This window comes from Myodes glareolus, chromosome 27 (assembly GCF_982192425.1).
Source record: "Myodes glareolus chromosome 27, mMyoGla1.1, whole genome shotgun sequence".
NCBI lineage: Eukaryota > Metazoa > Chordata > Mammalia > Rodentia > Cricetidae > Myodes > Myodes glareolus.
Genome location: NC_142052.1, coordinates 43,360,491 through 43,379,576, shown reverse-complemented (window position 1 = coordinate 43,379,576; position 19,086 = coordinate 43,360,491). Strand labels below are relative to the sequence as shown.

General features: G+C 42.1%; 1 protein-coding gene across 2 annotated transcripts in view; it reads left to right on the top strand.

Annotated features, from left to right (window-relative positions):
- The window catches only part of Orc2 (origin recognition complex subunit 2), a 35,459-nt gene extending 17,850 nt beyond the window's left edge, over positions 1 to 17,609 (top strand). For both annotated transcript variants that reach the window (XM_085684240.2, XM_085684241.2), the window contains exons 9-18: positions 1,841 to 2,016; positions 2,661 to 2,759; positions 3,800 to 3,909; positions 4,565 to 4,697; positions 6,651 to 6,747; positions 7,534 to 7,680; positions 8,498 to 8,669; positions 11,549 to 11,610; positions 14,903 to 15,021; positions 16,520 to 17,609. In XM_085684240.2, coding sequence (XP_085540366.2) covers positions 1,841 to 2,016; positions 2,661 to 2,759; positions 3,800 to 3,909; positions 4,565 to 4,697; positions 6,651 to 6,747; positions 7,534 to 7,680; positions 8,498 to 8,669; positions 11,549 to 11,610; positions 14,903 to 15,021; positions 16,520 to 16,606 — 1,202 coding nt within the window. In that variant the 3' untranslated portion in view covers positions 16,607 to 17,609. The remainder of the gene's footprint in view (positions 1 to 1,840; positions 2,017 to 2,660; positions 2,760 to 3,799; positions 3,910 to 4,564; positions 4,698 to 6,650; positions 6,748 to 7,533; positions 7,681 to 8,497; positions 8,670 to 11,548; positions 11,611 to 14,902; positions 15,022 to 16,519) is intronic.
- Positions 17,610 to 19,086: the final 1,477 nt, after the last annotated feature.

The window sequence follows — 19,086 nt, the reverse complement described above, 5'->3', positions numbered from 1 at the left end:
CGTTTTCTAGACTCTTAGGCCATATCTACACCCACAGAATGACCCGTTTTCTAGACTGTAGGCCGTGTCCACACCCACAGAGTGACCCGTTTTCTAGACTGTAGGCCGTGTCTACACCCACAGAGCGACCCATTTTCTAGACTGTAGACCCTGTCTACACCTACAGAGTGACCCATTTTCTAGACTGTAGGCCCTGTCTACACCCACAGAGTGAGACGTTTTCTTTTTTTACCCCTCTTTAATATGCCTTTGTGTTATATTCCAACTCTGCACAATCCTAGGGAATCTTTTGTCATTCACAGTAAACAACTGACTTGGTTAAAGTTATTTCACCAGTATTTTGGGAGTCAAATAGTTTTTTAAAGATTTATTTTTATTATTTTAATTATGTGTGTGCATATGGAGCTGTGTGCACATGAGAGCAAGTACCGCAGAGGTCAGAGATGTGAGAGGCGGTAAGGAGGAGTGACAATGGGCAGCTGTAAGCCTCCTGACGTGGGTGCTGGGACTCCGGCTCAGATCCTCCAGGACAGCAGTCTTTGCTCCTCTCCACCGAGCCATCTCTCAGCCCCTAGACGTAATTCTGTGCTGATTGTTGGATATAAAGCTGGCGATATCTTTATTTGGGAAGTAAACAATGAGCTCTTGTTTCTGGGAGGCTGGAGGGAATGACGGTGGCTTGTGAATCAGCTGTGGGGTCGAGCATCTCACAACACACAAATTTCATGATACAGCAACTCGGCCATGTCAGTAAGGGCCTTGCTTCTTTTGGGTTTTACTTTGCCACTAGCATTTTTGTCTTTAAGACTGACTCTCATATTCAGGGGAGTCTCTGTTGCAGAAGTGGGCAGTGCCCTCCCTGTGCAAGGAAATCCTTCTCAGAAGCTTCCAAAACTTTCCCCAGTGTTGGTGGTCAATGTGTTTATAGCCAGTGTAGGTGCAAGGGTGGAAAGAGAAGCAAGTTCTTGCCAGAGGGAAAGATGATTATCACAGTTATTTACTGTATAGTGGGGCACATCACACTGTCTAGAAACGGCGTTCTGTTAGCAGGAGAAAACGGCAGAAAATAACATTAAGTATAACTGACATTATTAACTGCTTTAGGTACATTTCAGGTGCTGGGGAGGTGGCTAATCAGATAAAGCACTTGCTTTACAAGCATGAGAATAAGAGTTCTAATAACAGGACCCATAGAGAAACAGGTAGGCATAGAGCCCGTCTGTTACTCCAGCATGCACGGTAGCTAAGACAGAATCCCCTGAGCAAGCTGGCAAGCTCTGGGCTCAGCAGAAGACCCTGCCATATTGTGAGCAAGACACTTAAATCAACTTGAGGCCTCTGTGTGTACAGGCATAGGTGGGCACCTACACATTCACACAGGAGTATTCACTACACACACACACACACACACACACACACACACACACACACACAAATGATTCCTCCCAGTATAATTTTTCAGTAGATTATTTAGGTATGCTTACCCTCATGTGATAATTGAAGAAGCTAGTGCTTAGAGAATATATAATTAGCTGTAAAGAAATGAGCAGGTAATGACAAAAGTGTAATTAAGTCTCTTTCTTTGGGGCTGGAGAGGTGGCTCTGGGGTTAAGAGCATTGATTGCTCTTGCAGAGAACCCAGGTTCAATTCTCTGCACCCACAAGGCAGTTCACAATTCTCTGTAACTAGTTCCAGGGGCCAGGCACCCATGGCAAAACACTAGCGCACACACAATAAAATAAATAAATAAATAGTCCCTTACTTGAAAGCCCACATGTTTGATTCTCCACAAATAGCTCTCCTTTCAATCCGCTGAGTTTCCCCGATTCCTCTTCTCAGTTCCCACGTCTCACTGTGACACCGAGAGTGAATACTCCGCCTCCAGCTCGGAGGATGACGGAGAAGAGGACACTGAAGCCGTTGGGCTGTCTCAGAAGGGCCGAGCTCAGAGCAGAGGACCCCCAGCTCCTGCTCCCAAAGGGACGCCACCTAAGAAGATGAAAAGAGACCAAGCAGTGAGTGAAGACGGAGCCTGGGGCCTCCAGGGGAACTGTGTGTAACGTCTTCCCGGTGGGCTGCCTGAAACAGCAGGTCTACACCAGAGATCAGCCCTCACCTTCCTTACTTTTCTGTATTTTCTTAGCTTTACACATGAATTCCCACACATACTCGTTCCTGTCTTTGGGCTTTTTTTTTTTTTTCAGTTCTGGGTGCTTATTCACGATCAGTACCATAACATACATAGAGTCTCTCTATTATTACGTATCTCTGCCTGCCCTGTATGGAAATTGGACTGACTTTCAACTCAGAGATCTGCCTGCCTCTGCCTCCCAAGTTCTGGGATTAAAGCCATGCGCCACCACACCCTGCCAATCGGTCTATATTTCAAGTTATATTTTCATCAGTTACTTGAACTTGTTGGTGGGATTAAATATGTTTGATCCTTGACCTGTATATTGGTTTTTAAAAAAATACTGTCAGATAAGGTATTTTAGTTAGGCATGTTTAGTTAGTTAAACACACCTGTATTTCCCAGCTCTTTGGGAAGCTGAGGCAGGAGGATTTCCTGAGCCCAATTTTAACTAATATTGCCATCTAGATTTTATGCAGTGTACATACCTGAAATTACTTAGACCTGCCGTTACTTTGTGCATTTCAGAGTGACTTGGTAGAAGAATATTTTGAAGCCCACAGCAGTTCAAAAGTTTTAACGTCTGACAGAACCCTGCAGAAGCTGAGGAGAGCTAAAGTGGATCAGGTAAGCTATCACCAACATTTGTTTACTGTGACCTCAACATACATTAGCAGCACACTTGGAAAAGAAGCGAACAGGAGCAGAATTAGTTCCCTGGTAAAATAAAACACAAATTAATGTGTTGGGGTCATTAAATATTTATTGCATAAATCATAAATAATCTGACTAGAATTCTATTTGACATAATTTTACTTTATTCTTTTATTCCTTTTTTTTTTTCTAAGAGTTTAGAATAACTATTGGGATCGTAGCCTTGCGCTATTTTCCCAATAGCTCATGTTACAAAAAAATCCAGTACATCTGTCCTTGAAGGCATTTGGACCAATAGCCTGCTAGACCAGTGCTCTGCCACTGAGAGCAGCTCGGAGCCTGTGGGCTTGCAGGGGTCACTATTGGTTATCTTTGATTTGGTTTTTGTGTTTGAATTTGAAGCAGGTTTGATCATCTTGCAGTAACTATATTTTTAGAAATTAAAGCTTTATATTTGGAGTTTGTTGTAATCATTTAAATGGTTCTAGGCAAACTTAGCAAAATTTTTTATTGTTACTATATACTTGAAATAAAGAAGAACTTTAAGAGGGTTTGGAGACATGGTTTAGTCACTGAGTGTGCTTCCTCTTTCAGGGACCCAAATTGAGCTCTCAGCATCCACCTGGTAGCTCAGGAACACTTAGAATTCTAGATACCAGATGCCCTCTTCTGACCTCTGCAGGACAATTATACACATGACAGTGATCAAATCTTCAAAACAGCTTTTAATTAAACAAGAATTTATGTTTGAAGATTTTTTTTTCTTTTTTCTTTGGTTTTTTGAGATGGTTTCTCTGTGTAACAGCCCACACTGTACTGGAACTCACTCTGTAGACCAGGCTCACCTTGAACTCACAGATATTCACCTACCTCTGCCTCCTGAGTGCTGGGATTAAAGGTGTGCATCACCACCGCCCGACTAAAGAATTTTTTTATGTTGTTGGTTTACTAATTCCCATAGGTGATTTAAGTCAGTATCCTCACTAATAACTTCCTCTCTCTTTTTCTTAAAGAAAACTCTGCGTAATTTATTGAGCAAATTTTCACCTTCCTTTTCTGCTGAAATTGAACAGTTAAATCAACAGCATGAGAAATTGTTTCACAAATGGCTGCTCCAGCTACAGTGAGTATTATTACTATATACCCTTGCACAGTGGGGAATAGTGTGCATATAAATTAATGCATAGTGTTATCACTGCACACCCTGCACAGTGAGGAATCGTTTGTATATAAATAGATGCTACAGTGTTATCACTGCACACCCTGCACAGTGAGGAATAGTGTGTATATAAATAGATGCTACAGTGTTATCACTGCACACCCTTGCACAGTGGGGAATAGTATGTATATAAATTAATGCATAGTGTTATCACTGCATACCCTGCACAGTGAGGAATAGTATGTGTATAAAAGAGTGCTACAGTGTTATCACTGCACACCTTGAACAGTAAGGAATAGTGTCTATAAATGGATGCTACAGTGTTATCACTGCACACCCTGCACAGTGAGGAATAGTGTCTATAAATGGATGCTACAGCTAAAGTGTTATCACTGCACATCCTTGCCCAGTGGGGAATAGTATGTATATAAATTAATGCATAGTGTTATCACTGCATACCCTGCACAGTGAGGAATAGTGTGCATATAAATAGATGCTACAGTGTTATCACGGCACACCTAATTTTCTGCCCTATTAAAAGGCCAAGGCAGTCTCTATTAACCAATGAAAGTAACACATAGACAGATGACCCTCCTACATCAGTTCCCTTTCCTCACAGCCTCGGGTTCAACATTGTGCTTTATGGCTTGGGGTCCAAGAGAGACTTACTAGAAAAGTTTCGAACCTCCATGCTTCAGGATTCCGTGCACCTTGTCATCAATGGCTTCTTTCCTGGGATCAGTGTGAAATCGGTAAGTTTCAAGCTTTTCATGGAGTGACATTCTGTCCTGTGCCAAGTCATGGCCCGTAGTGGTGAAGATGCAATTTCTGCTTCTGGACACTGCGTATAAAGGATTTTGTGTGGGGCTTCTTAGCAGTTAGGCTGTATAATGCCAAGATCACATGTCTGAATTCAGAGCAGTCTTAGCTTTACATTTTTATCTCTGAATTTATTACTGTGAAACTGACACGGGGCTGGGGAAATAGCTCATTCTGTAAAGAAGATCTGAGTTCTGTCCCCTGAAACCACCACCCCACACACACACACACACATTTTTTTTTAAAAGAGATAGGTGTGGTGCCCTGAGCTTATAATCCTAGTTCTAGGGAGGCTGGGGGTGGGGTGCTGATCCCCAAGGCTAACTGGCCAACCAGCCTAAACTAGATGAGTTCATGCCAGTGAGAAACCCTGTCTTGAAATAAATGAATCGGGCTGGAGAGTTGGTTTAGCGGGTAAGAATGCTGGCTGCTCTTGCCCAGGACCCTGGTTCTATTCTTCAGTTTACATGGCTGGCAGGCCTCAGCTGTCTGTAACTCCAGTCCCTAACTCCAGGGGATCTAGCACCCCCTCTGGCCTCTTAGGGTATTGCATGCACATGGTGCCATTACATTCATGTGGGCAAAGCAAGTGTTAGGTCACATAAAATAATGTGGAAAATCCTTTTAAAGATAATTAATAAATAAAAATAAGTGTAGACAGCACCTGAAGAACAACACCCACGTTTGTCCCATGGCTTTCACCTGTATCCATGCAGAATTGTTTACCATACAAGCACATAGATACATGATCACCACCCTAGGTAAAGTTGCTATTGCTGTAATGAAACACCCTGACCAAAAGTAAATTGAGGAGGAAAGTGTTTATTTAGCTATTTCTGCATCATAGTCCATCATTAAAGGAAGTCAGGGCAGGAACTCAAACTGGAGCTGATGCAGAGGCCATGGAGGGAGCTGCTACCTGGCCTGCTCCTCATGGCTTACTCTCCATGGCTTGCTCACCCTGCTTTCTTATAGAACCCAGGACCAGCAGCCTAGGGATGGCTCCACCCACAATGGACTAATCACTAATCACTAATTAACACCATGCCCTCCAGGCTCCATCCAGATGGATCTTAAGGAGGTGTTCTTTTGAGGCTCACTCCTCTCAGCTGACTTTAGCAGGTGTCGGGTTGGCACAAAACTAGCCAGTCTCTCGCAGAGAAGCTGACTTGTCTTCATTCCTGCACCAGGTTACTGGTGGAGCAGCCGAGAGTAAGAATCTGTATATTTTGTAGAGTCTGTAGTTTATTGTAGTTTTGTGTCATTTTGGTACAGAAATATGAAGTATAGATGACAGTAGATAGTTTTACAGTACATTTATTATGGACCATTTTTATTTCAGAGGAGAATTATATCAAGGTTTTGGATATTGGGTATTAGCCAATGTAGTGTCCTATTTTTAGCATCCTTGTGTGGGTATCATTTCTTTTGGCATTTATAACCCCCCCCCCTTTGGTTATTTTGAGACTGGGTCTCTCTGTATAGCAGACTGTCCTGGAGCTCCCTGTGTAGACCAGGCTAGCTCTGAGTTTACCTAGCCCTGCCTCTGTGACTGCGCTGGGACAGCAGGTGTGCGCCACCATCCCTGGCTCACGTTCACACTTGAACCAGGCTGTTTTACTGGCTATTTTTTCCTGCCCTCTTATACCATTTTTTCACATCATTATTCTTCCCTTTTCCTGTTAGCATTAATGTATTTAAAGAAAACAAAGAAGAAAATAAAATAGATATACTTAAATGCCCAGTGGAATTTTAAGTACTTTTTAAACTTTATGAGAAACTCAAAATCATTTTTAATTTGTGAAAAATTAATTTGCTAATTGTATTTATCATGCGACAGAATAAACTGCAGTTGATATGGTCCCTCTTGCACTTCTGTGATGTAGATCCTGAATTCTATAACTGAAGATGTCCTCGATCATATGGGTACTTTCCAGAGTGTTCCGGATCAGCGAGACTGGATAATAAACAAATTTAAAGAAGGTAACATGAAGGAAGTCATCTATAGGGTGAAGTCACATTGCATTTCTGTATTTATGGAATTTTGAACAGAAAAATGAATATTATTTTAGTACAGATACTCTAGTCAATGTCAGTTTAGATTTCTTTAAAATAATTTGTCTTTCCTGTTGTAGTGATTTGTTCTGTGAATCGACTGTAGTACCTCTGTATAGCTTCATTTCAGAATACTTTTACTCTTTGTTTTGTCAGTGTGAAGTGCCTGTAGCAGCTTTGTACATCTTTGTCTGACTTTTTTTTGTTGTTCAGTATTGTGTGTGTATGTATGTTTGTGGGAGCAGAAATGAGCATGCATGGCTGTACTGTCCATCTGGAGACAGGGGCTGGCATGCAGTGTCTTCCTTAGTCCATATTGGCGTGTGTGGGGCGGTGGTCTCACTATAACCTGGAGCTCAGGACTTGACCAGGCTGGCTGACCAGCAACCCCCAAGGATCCGCCTTTCTCGGCCTCTGCTTCTCAACCCCTGTGGGGACAAGTTGCTGCACCCAGTTTTCTGTGTTTTACTTCTTTTCTTTGAAGGGTACTGAGGGTTGAACTCAGGTCCTCATAAGCAGTTTACCAACTGAGCGATCTTCCCAGCTCCAGATATTGTTCAGTTATTTTATAACACGTCTGTGCCTGTGCTAAGTTTTGCTGCTCACGTATGGAGTGCTGTGAAGCTCCCTCTGAACAGCCTTTAATTCCTAGGCAGCGTGTCCTGAGGACGTGACAACCCTCACTGGAAATAACTGAATTCCCTTTCCTTCTAGATTCTTCTTTAGAACTCTTCCTTCTTATCCACAATTTGGATAGCCAGATGTTGAGAGGAGACAATAGCCAGCAAATTCTGGGCCAGCTGTCATCTTTGCGTAACGTGTACCTTATAGCATCCATCGATCACCTTCACGCTCCTCTCAGTAAGTTACGGGTAACTCGTTCTTCCTCGAGAGATTAGGCTTATAAAATTTTCTCACTGTTTTTTAGTAAATTTTCAGCTTGTTGAAAGGTGGTCTCGAGTATTTAGAGCTAGAGACGTGTGTTTGCTGCTGAAATTCCATAAGGAAAGGCAGACCCACACTCTTTCTGGTATTACAATGTTGTTAGCTCGGTTTGGATTTTTGTTTATTTGGGATTTTTGTTTGTTTGTTTTTGTTTTTCGAGACAGGTTTTCTCACTTTGTAGACATGGATGACCTCAAAGTCACCGAGCTCCGCCTGCCTCTGCTTCCCGAGTGTTGGGGTTAAAGGCATGCACCATGGCACCCGCCTGCCTTACTGAGGTTTTAAAAGAACTCTTGATGGTGCTGAGATACTCCATTTGTCTCTCATGGGCAAATAAAGATTCAGTGTTAGCTAAGTAGGGCACCTCGTAGTTACCACCTCACACTTGGGAGGCTGAGGCAGGAGGATTGTGGATTTGATATCAGCCTGGACTATTAATGAGATTTTATCTCAAAAAATAAACAAAAAGATTAAGATTGATTGGCAGTAGGGGCAGATTTTGAGTTACAGATTGATATAAAAATGGACAGAAATGAAATATTTCATGACTTTTATTTAATGCAGTACTGAGGTATAGCCAGAGCCTTGTACACTTTAGCCAACCCTTGGCTGCATTCCCAGCCTGGGGTGCTTTTCCTTTAAATGCTTCTTCCCTCTTTGCTGTCATGAGATCTCGCGGGGCATGATGGCGTGACAGTAATTTGTAACTCTTTGCTTTGGTCATCTTCCGTAGTGTGGGATCATGCAAAGCAGAGTCTTTATAATTGGCTTTGGTATGAAACCACTACATATCATCCTTATACTGAAGAAACATCCTATGAGAATTCCCTTCTGGTGAAACAGTCTGGATCTCTACCCCTGAGTTCTCTGATTCATGTCTTACGAAGCCTCACCCCCAATGCACGGTAAGAATGAAAGCTATGAATATAATTATATATAAAGATACATACCCACCTATACATAGTTATATATAAAGTTAAATATATAGATACATACCCATCTATACACAGTTATATATAAAGATACATACCCATCTATACACAGTTATGTATAAAGATACATACCCACCTATACATAGTTATATATAAAAAGATACATACCCATCTATACATGGATATATATAAAGATACATACCCACCTATACGTAGTTATATAAAAAGATACATATCCACCTATACATAGTTATATATAAAGATACATACCTACCTATACATGGTTATATATAAAGATACATACCCACCTATACATAGTTATATATAAAGATACATACCCACCTATATACAGTTATATATAAAAAGATACATACCCACCTATACATAGTTATATATAAAGATACATACCCACCTATACATAGTTATATATAAAGATACATACCCATCTATACATGGTTATATATAAAGATACATACCCATCTATACACAGTTATATATAAAAAGATACATACCCTTCTATACATGGATATATATAAAGATACATACCCACCTATACAGTTATATAAAAAGATACATATCCACCTATACATGGTTATATATAAAGATACATACCCATCTATACATAGTTATATATAAAGATACATACCCATCTATACACAGTTATATATAAAGATACATACCCACCTATACATAGTTATATATAAAGATACATACCCACCTATACATGTTTATATATAAAGATACATACCCATCTATACATAGTTATATATAGAGATACATACCCACCTATACATAGTTATATATAAAAAGATACATACCCATCTATACATGGATATATATAAAGATACATACCCACCTATACATAGTTATATAAAAAGATATATATCCACCTATACATAGTTATATATAAAGATACATACCCACCTATACATGGTTATATATTAAGATACAACCCACCTATGCATAGTTATATATAAAGATACATACCCACCTATATACAGTTATATATAAAAAGATACATACCCACCTATACATAGTTATATATAAAGATACATACCCATCTATACATGGGTATATATAAAGATACATACCCACCTATACATAGTTATATATAAAAAGATACATACCCATCTATACATGGATATATATAAAGATACATACCCACCTGTACATAGTTATATAAAAAGATACATACTCATTTATACATAGTTATATATAAAGATACATACCCACCTATACATAGTTATATATAAAGATACATACCCGTCTATACATAGTTAGGACCAGAGGTGCAGCTCAGTGGTCAGGCACTTGCTTAGTGTGCTAAATCTCCTGAATTCAACTGTCAGCTCCACTATGAAAACAAATAACCTGTACGTTGGAGGACTAGCAGTGACGATGAGTGGTACAGACTTATCTCACACATACAAAGCCGTCTATCCAGTCCTAGCTCTTCGAAAAAACAAACCAAGTTTTGTACACCCGAGGCTGGACAACTAAGTCTGTCGTGATACTGAGGCTGTGGTAAACAACATAATCCAAAGCAGCTTGGGGGAAACACACGTTTATTTGGCTTACAGTTGTCATTAAAGAAAGTCAGGGAAAGAATTCAAGCAGGAACTCACAGGTTCACGCTTAGGTTTGTTATAACCCACCTCCACCTGCCTGAGTTGGTGCCACCCACACTGGTCTTGGCCCCCCTACATCAGTTAGCAGTGAAGACAGTTGCCCCACGGACATTCCTGTGTGCCAAGGTGAGCTAATGATTTCCTCAGTTAGGAGCCCCTTGTCAGAGGACTCTCAGCTGTGTCACGGTGATTGTTAGCAGTGGGCAGAAACAAAACCACCTGCTTGCTATAAAGGATTAAGAAGAAGAATAAAATTAGTGACCGAGACTGGATTGCACAATAGGTGAAGTATTCAGTATTATCCCATGAAACTGACCAATAAAGTTAAAATAGTTTCTCCTCAACAAATTGTTAGAGGCTGGGGAGATGACTCGCTTGGAGTTTACGTCAAGCATGCTTGGATTTCAATTCCTAGGATCCTTATGGTGACTCTTAACTTGATGTAACCTCAGCTCCAGGGGAGCCGACAAGCGTGCACATGGTGCACGTACGTGTAGGCAGCCTTTTTGTCTCTGAACAGAAATGTCTGAGCTGTGAACACAGAGGAAACTTGGAGTGCTTGTTTTCTTCTGTGTGGGAGGTGGGTGCTGCTGTTGCCCCACCTGAGGCTCTTGGTCTGGTTCTTAGTCTGTTTCGTTGCTTTTGAGGTAAAGTCTCCCTGTGTAGTCTGTGCCACCCTGGACCCTCTTATAGGGACCAGTTTTCCTGGGAAAAAGCCAGCGATTTACTTGCTTATTTATGCTTGCTGAGTTCTGGGATTAAGGGCCTTTGCCTCCTTACCCAGCGTAGGATAGAGGCTGGCACTGTGCACCAGCCATCCTGTTCTGTCTTCTGAGCACCTGAGATGACAGAAGTATCAGTCAGCCTCCTCAGGTTTTACTAGAGAGAGAGAGAGGGAGAGAGAGAGAGAGAGAGAGAGAGAGAGAGCTCACGTGCACATGCATGTATTCCTGAGCACACTGAGAGAGAGAGAGAGAGAGAGAGAGAGCGCTCACGTGCACATGCATGTATTCCTGAGCACACTGAGAGAGAGAGAGAGAGAGAGAGCGCTCACGTGCACATGCATGTATTCCTGAGCACACTTTCCTAGATTAGAAAAGCTCTTTCCTGTGAGGATAAATCATGATTTCCTGGAGAACAGAACAAAAGGCAATGGATCCTAGGGGCGTATTTGACATTCTTACTTAGATTGACTAATACAGATTTTTGTCTTTGGTTTTGTAGGGGAATCTTCAGGCTACTTATAAAGTTCCAGCTGGACAACCAGGACAGCCCTTCCTACACAGGTATCTGATAGTGGTGATAGTGAATGTGATGTTCTGTCCCTCTAGGCCTAGAGTCCCTTGGGAGCCTTGCATCTCTCACAGAACAGTTTCCGCTCTGTGGTGGCTGTGGATGTCCAGGCTTGCACTTGACTTCCCGCGTCATGGCGGATGATGCTGCTCAGTAGATTGCCTCCCTTTTGAATCCATGCAGTACTGGAGCTATGGATGTGTATATGACAGTTTCACATATTTTGTGTATGGGCAATCTTATTTGTCGTCCCCTTGGAATTCCAGGGAATCTGACACTCTCACATAAACATGCACGCGAGCAAAACACAAATTCACATAAACTAAAAATAAATCATTCAAAAGGTTGTTTTTAAAGTCAGTTTTATTTATGCTGCTTAAAGCTGCCCACAAGGTTACATGTTATTCTGTAAGTGGAGGTTTCACAGACACTTTTAAATAATCACACAGAAACTTAATTACAAAATGTATGGCCTATAGCTCAGGGTTATTACTAAATAGCTCTTATATTTAAATTAGCTCATTTCTATTAATCTGTGTATTGCCATGTTGGCTGTGGGTTTTCCTGGTCTGCATTTTGTTTCTTTGGCTGCTGGCTCCCTCTCTGCCCTTCTCTCTGTATCTCTGTTTGGCTTTCCCGCCTAGCTGTATTCTGCCTGGCCATTGGCCAATTCAGCTTTATTATCACCCAGTGAGAGCAACACATGTTCAAAGCATACAGAAAGTTATCCCACAGCATTTCCCCCTTTCTGTGTAATCAGAAAGGAAGATTTTTAACTTTAATATAGTAAAATTATGTATGACAAATAATAGAACAATTGTCAAGTAAGAATTACAGTTACAATATCCAGTCTATTTGTATTTGGCAAGATTTGAGAAAATAACCTGTTGTCTATGTTGGTGAGTCTAAAGTTTTATATCTAATTTACCTTTTCTTTGTTTTGTTTTTTGAGACAGGGTTTCTCAGTAGCTATGTAGCCAGTTCTAGAACTCACTCTTTAGACCAGGTTGGCCTTGAACTCACAGAGATCTGCCTGCCTCTGCCTCCTGAGTGCTGGGATTAAAGGATTAAAGGCATGCACCACCACCACCTGGCTCTATTTTAGCTTTTTATCATAACTAAGAAGAACTATAATTATAACTGTCTAGTCTTCAACTCCACCAAATACCCAAGAAGGAAATAATATTACCTGAGTAAACAGGAAGTGCAGGCAAGCAACTTCCAGACATGTAAGTAGTGACAGAACAAGATGGCTGCCTGGACAGTCACCCTAAGTTCCTCTGCGGTGCTGGGGCATCCAGCTTTGGCCTGCAGGCCTAGGATATCTGACAGGCTCTCCTGCGAAGCAGGGAATTTGAGGGGTTGTCTTACTTTGTCTTGGCACAGCTTGGCAGTTGCCTTTCTTGTATCCTGCTGGTTCAGTTTGGACAGCAACTATCAGTAATTGAAGCAAGGGCCATTTTTTTGCCCACGTGGCTAGCTTTTGCCATGAAGAAAATGAACTCCACACAGAGTTTCTTTGATGTCCATTATCTTTTCTGGAGTACATAGAGCTGCCAGGAGCAGACATGTCTCACTCACTGTCATGAAAATTCTAAGTTATTAAAACATTTTAAATGCCATCTTCTGTAGGTTTTTGAAATGTTTGAAGAATACCTATCTTATCTGAAATATATCTTTGTATATCTATAAAACCTAATTAGCATGACTAGAAGTTTGACTCTTATAAATAAAACTATATTATATTTGACTATTTTTGTAAATCAGTATTTTTTAATTATACATTGCATTTTTTATTGAGGTGCATAAACACAATACCTTAAACAAGAGCAGGAATACGCATACACTATAACAAAATTAACCTTCATATCAATAAACCAAAACTTAGACCAATGTAAAATATTTTGAAATTAACAGTCTTTTTTTTTTTAGATTAAAGTAGTTCAATAATCTATCCTTTTAGCCCATTTCTTTATCAAAGCCCCCCCTTTCTTCTTTTAGAAAGAGATTGACTATGACAAATACCAACCTTTGATGGAAATAAACATTTATAAACAATATTTTGGGAATTTGGGCATAGTTCTCTAGGCTACTTCCTGTTGACTGATGGGTGCTGGTGATCTTTGAGGGATCCTGAGAAAATTAAAGAAAGATGATTGTTAAGTCTTGGCTATAGCATTCTGTGAGGCTGGATTATCTTAGGCAGCCTTGAAGCTGTTCTGGATGCTGGATCACCTGGGCCATCCTTTTTTATTGGTGTCTGAGCCCCTTGTTCTGTAAATATAAAAACTTTTAAAGGGAACATACATATGTGTACTATTACAAATACAAACTGTGCATTGCACACAAGCCAGCAGAAGATAATTTTTTGTTTTATGTTTGAGCAGAGGTAAATATACATTATGTGTGCTGTAGTTACTTTTGGTTTATTTTTCTATGTCTGTAGTCAGGATTTTCAGGGGGTCTTCATCGATCAAACCTGATTTTTTTTTTAACCTAGAATGAATCCAGAGCCTCTCCTTTTCTGTGGAAACAAAACTTCTCTTTCCCAAAGTAACATTTCTAAAATATATAGATTGGTTTAATTTAGTAGCTTTTACAATTAATGTCTGTCAGCAGTTAGCTCATTAACAGACAAAAAAATCCAAAAGAAACACAATAGTATATATAATCCAGACTCTGTATTTTTACATCTTCTTTTTAAGGTTTATTATTTATTTATTATGTATACAGTGTTCTGCATGCATGCATGCAGGCCAGTAGAGGGCACCAGATCTCATTACAGATGATTGTGAGCTACCATATGGTTTGCTGGGAATTCAAACCCAGGACCTCTGGACCTCTGGAAGAGCAGCCAGTGCTCTTAACCTCTGAGCCATCTCTCCAGCCTGTATTTCACACCTTTAAGTGATATATATATAATTTTATTTTTAAGGGTTTTATTATCTTTAAATAATTTTTTTTAAATCTATGACTTTATACCCCTTTTCCCCCTCTCCCAAGCTTACATACATGTTTAGAGGCCTTTTGGTCTGGATGTCCTTACTGTGTATATCTGCCCCTTTTGTCTATATGAGCAAAAGCCCTAAGATGCCATGCATTGCACAGCTGTGTTCTTAAGCCCGTGTAAGAGGCCGAGCTCGTGGTGCTTGGCAGCTGGCTCCATCCCGCGGGCTGTTGTCTGGCTGTGCGTCTGTGTGCCACAGCTGGCATGGGAGACCCTGTCTTAAAAAAGTAAATAAAGCGAACAAAGTATTGATTAACTTAACTTTTTCTTCTCCCCAGGACTTTCTTTTCAGGATTTTTACCAGCAGTGCCGTGAGGCCTTCCTTGTTAACAGCGACCTCACTCTCCGAGCCCAGCTGACGGAGTTCAGGGATCACAAGCTTATAAGAACAAAGAAGGCAAGTCGGCTGCGACAGCCTGGCCATGAGGGTTGGCTCACAGTGTTCACTGGGGACACAGGCAGGAGACGGCTGTTACAGCCTTGGCCGTGAGGGTTGGCTCACAGTGTTCACTTAGGACGCAGGCAGGAGACGGCTGTGACAGCCTGGCCGTAAGGGTTGGTGTGTAGTGTTCACTGAGGACACAGGCAGGAGATGGCTGTCACAGCCTTGGCCGTGAGGGTTGGCTCACAGTGTTCACTGAGGACACAGGCAGGTAGGAAAAATCAGACAAGAAGAAATGATGTCACAGAAACCAAGGGACAAGAGAATGAATGATACTATGGTGTCAGGTGCTTCTGGGGTCCAGGAAGCCACAAACTGATACACCCGGGGCGTGGAGGAATGTAAGAGTGGGCACTTGCTCTGCGTGCTGAGAGAAAGGAGGAGGCGTCCTGTGGACAGCTCTAGAGAGGTGAAGTGCAGGGCAGCGCTAAAGAGGAATGAGTCAATAAATTATTTCTAATGACTTCGTTACGTGTATGTATGTTCTGTATGTATCTACACCATGTGTGCAAGCCTGGTGTCTATAGAAACTAGAAGCGGGTGTTGGATCCTCTGGATCACAGGTGGTTGTGAGCAGCCAGGCAAGTGCTGGGAATCCAACCAGATCCTCGGGGAGAGCAGTCAGTGCTTTTACTGCTGAGCCATCTTCCCAACCCCAAAAGATAGTTTTGGATGAGAGCTCCTTGAATGTATTCAAATCAAGTGAACGGTGGGTGTGGTGGAGCACACCCTGGTCCCAGCCCTAGGGAGGAGGGGCAGGCAGATCTCTGCGAGCTGGAGACCAGCCTGGTCTGCAGAGTGAGTTCCAGGCCAGCCACAGCTACACAGTAAAGCCCTGTTTCAGAAGTCAGGAAGATGAACCATGTTGAAACGGGGCAGGTAGAACAAAAAGTCGCTATTGTCCGGTTTGGAAAGGGCAAGGTGTGTCCAGCTGTAAATGTGCTGCATGGTTCACGTATGAACTTCATACATGACAGTGTCACAGGGTCAGACACGCCTGAAAGCACAGTGAAGAAAACAGTCACCTCTCCGCCCTCCAGACCTCTGTTAGAGTGTCTGCCTGTGCCTCAGGGTTTAGAGTCACGTCCCCATGCCTGCCTTGAGTTTTCTACTTAGGTATTTAAATGCTTACTCATCGATATTTAGAAATTGCATAAGAAATAAAAATCAAATCAGGCGATGGTGGTGCACACTTTGAATCCCAGCACTCGGGAGGCAGAAGCAGGTGAATCTGTGTTCTAGACCAGACTAGGCTACAGAGTATCTTCCTGGACTTCCAGGGTTACACAGAGAAACCCTGTCTTGAAAAACCAAATACGAAAAACCAAAAAATAATAATGATAGTAATTTAAAAGTCCAGGGTTTTGTTGTTATTTGCTGGTTTGTTTAATGTGTAATAGAAAGTCCAGACCTTGCCAAGGATTAACATATGGAGTATTCTTTTATCTTGTAGGGAACTGATGGTGTAGAATATTTATTAATTCCTGTTGACAGTGGAACATTGGCTGATTTCCTGGAGAAGGAAGAGGAGGAGGCTTAGACTGTCTCCTGTAGGTGAAGAGCCATGTGCCCCAGCTGCTGCGTCTTAGTAAGAATGCTGGGTTACGTCCAGCACTAGATCATTCTGTCCAGCATACAAGACTGACTGTTGAAGGGGCAGATCATCAACTGTGAACTTTGCTGGCCGGATTACTGTCTCTAATACTGTGCGGTGGTCATCGAGTTGGGGGGAAAATGTGCCTTTAATTTATTACCTCTGGAGACTTCTTGCTGGATGAACAGTGTGCTCAGGGATTATTTGGAACTGGATGTTTTTGGATTATTTTATTTTATACTGAATGCTATCCCTAGTTTTTGAGGGCCATTTAACGCTCCCTGAGCTGAATTCCTACAAGTGCACTTGTTTCAGATGCGAAAGCACAAAGATGGGGTCACACAGAGCTCGCCAGGACGGACGGGCTCCACCTGCGTTCTCTGAAGTGATAAAAGGTATCCAGTGGGTTGAGATGACCCAGCTTTCTCCTCGTGGACTTAGGCTGCACATGCCTGGGACAGTCGGGACGATTAAACTGAGGTGGTGGCAGAAGTGTAAGGAACAGATAGGGCGTGTGCCAACCAACACAGCATCTTTAGTTCAGTTAGCATCTGTGCCATGACCTTGATTTTATGATACAAACGAGAAGCCAGGCTTAAAAATAAAATCCCGATGTACATGTTAATAATTGTTCTCAGGACAGTAGAAAATAGAAACATTTCATTATTCTTGTACATTGGCAATTTTTATTTTCTTAAACAGCACGCAGGTATAGCTGGCACACACCTTTAATCCCACCGTTCAGGACTCAGGCAGGCAGACTGCTTCTCCACACAACAGCAGCAAGATGTGAGCTTACATTTGTAATCCCAACACCGGAAGGGGAGGCAGGAGGAAGCATGAGTTCAAGGCCTACACTAGCTCACGAGTTCTAGGTCAGTCTGAGCCACAGCGATGCCTGCTTCAGAAAACAGCAGCCGCTAAATAAACACACAGTGATCACATGAGACTTGCTGGTTTGCACTTTGCTTTCTGTGGTGTGTGTGTGTGTCGTGCGCGCATCTGTGCAGAGGTCAGAGTAAGACGCTAAGTGTCTTTTACTTTCTGCCTTGTTACCTTGAGACAAGGCCTCACTGAACCAGAAGCTCCTCTCAGGCTGGATGGGCTGCCATGAGGTCTGAGTCAGCCGTCTCTGCCTGCCAGTGCAGCCAGGGCACCGCAGACATGCCCAGAGTTCTGCGTCGGAACTGGGGTCCACGTTCAGGTCCCGTTCCATGTACCTGGTGTCACTGTTATGGTAACCGCCACGTGTAAACATGAAGTAATGTGCACATCCTTGCGTTTGCCTTCTTAGTGTTTCGCTTCGTTGTTCTCAAGCCTGCTGTCCTGTGACTTGCTTTGCGGATGAAACTGGCCTCGAACTCACGGAGATCCGCCTACCTCTGCCTGCCCGGTGATTAAAGGCTGAGCCACCAATGCCCAGCTTTATAGGTTGTTTTTTTTTTGTTTTTTTGTTTTTTTTTTTACTAGATGTTACTAATATAGAAGACCAGTGTGTATAGTCCATCTATAAAGCTGGTTGTTCTGAAGAGTTTGAGGATTCTGAGTGCATCTTCCAGCTCTCGTGTGCACAATGGCATATTAACTACGTACTCACTTCTCTGGGCAGCTCAGTTCCTTCCCGTCTAGGAGGTGTAGGAACTTGAAGTTATAATTCCTGCCTGATTTGCTTCTGGGCTGGAGGTGTAATTCACCTGGCGAACTCTTTTCTTGTTTTTATTTTTTTAGGCTAGCATGCAAAGGTGTTGTGTTCCTCGTGGCATTTCCATACGTGTGTGTGTATGTATGCATGCATGCATGTATACACACACATTTCCATATATGTATGTATGCATGTATTTATACACACATTTCCATATATATATATATGGAATATATATATCATTGTACTTGGTCCTCATTGATCCCCTCCCCAATAGCCATCCCCCCCCCTGCTTTATTATCTCATTTATCCCATTACCCTCCTTGTCCTTAAAAATCTCTTCATCTCGTCTCTTCCCCTTCTGGTTTTGACTGGCATGTGCACTGGCGCGCATGCACACATACACTCACACACACACACGTGCGCACAAGCACACTCTAGGTTCTTCTAAGAAAGGGCATACAGAATGTGTCTTTCTGCCTGGCTTGTAGAACACCTGCGGGAAACGCTGTGTGGTAATCGCTGCTCCTAGTCTGAGTGTTGAGCACCATTAATCAGCAACAAAACTACAAGCCACTGTGTAGATCGGTGAGAAACGTGACCCTCCGTTCACAATGTGGAACATAGTTCAAGAATAAAGCTGTACAGTTGGGCAGTGGTGGTGCAGTCTTTAATCCCAGCACTCGGAAAGCAGAGGCAGGCGCATCTCTGTGAGTTCAAGGCCAGCCTGGTCTACAAGAGCTAGTTCCAGAACTGTTATACAGAGAAACCCAGTCTCGGGGTG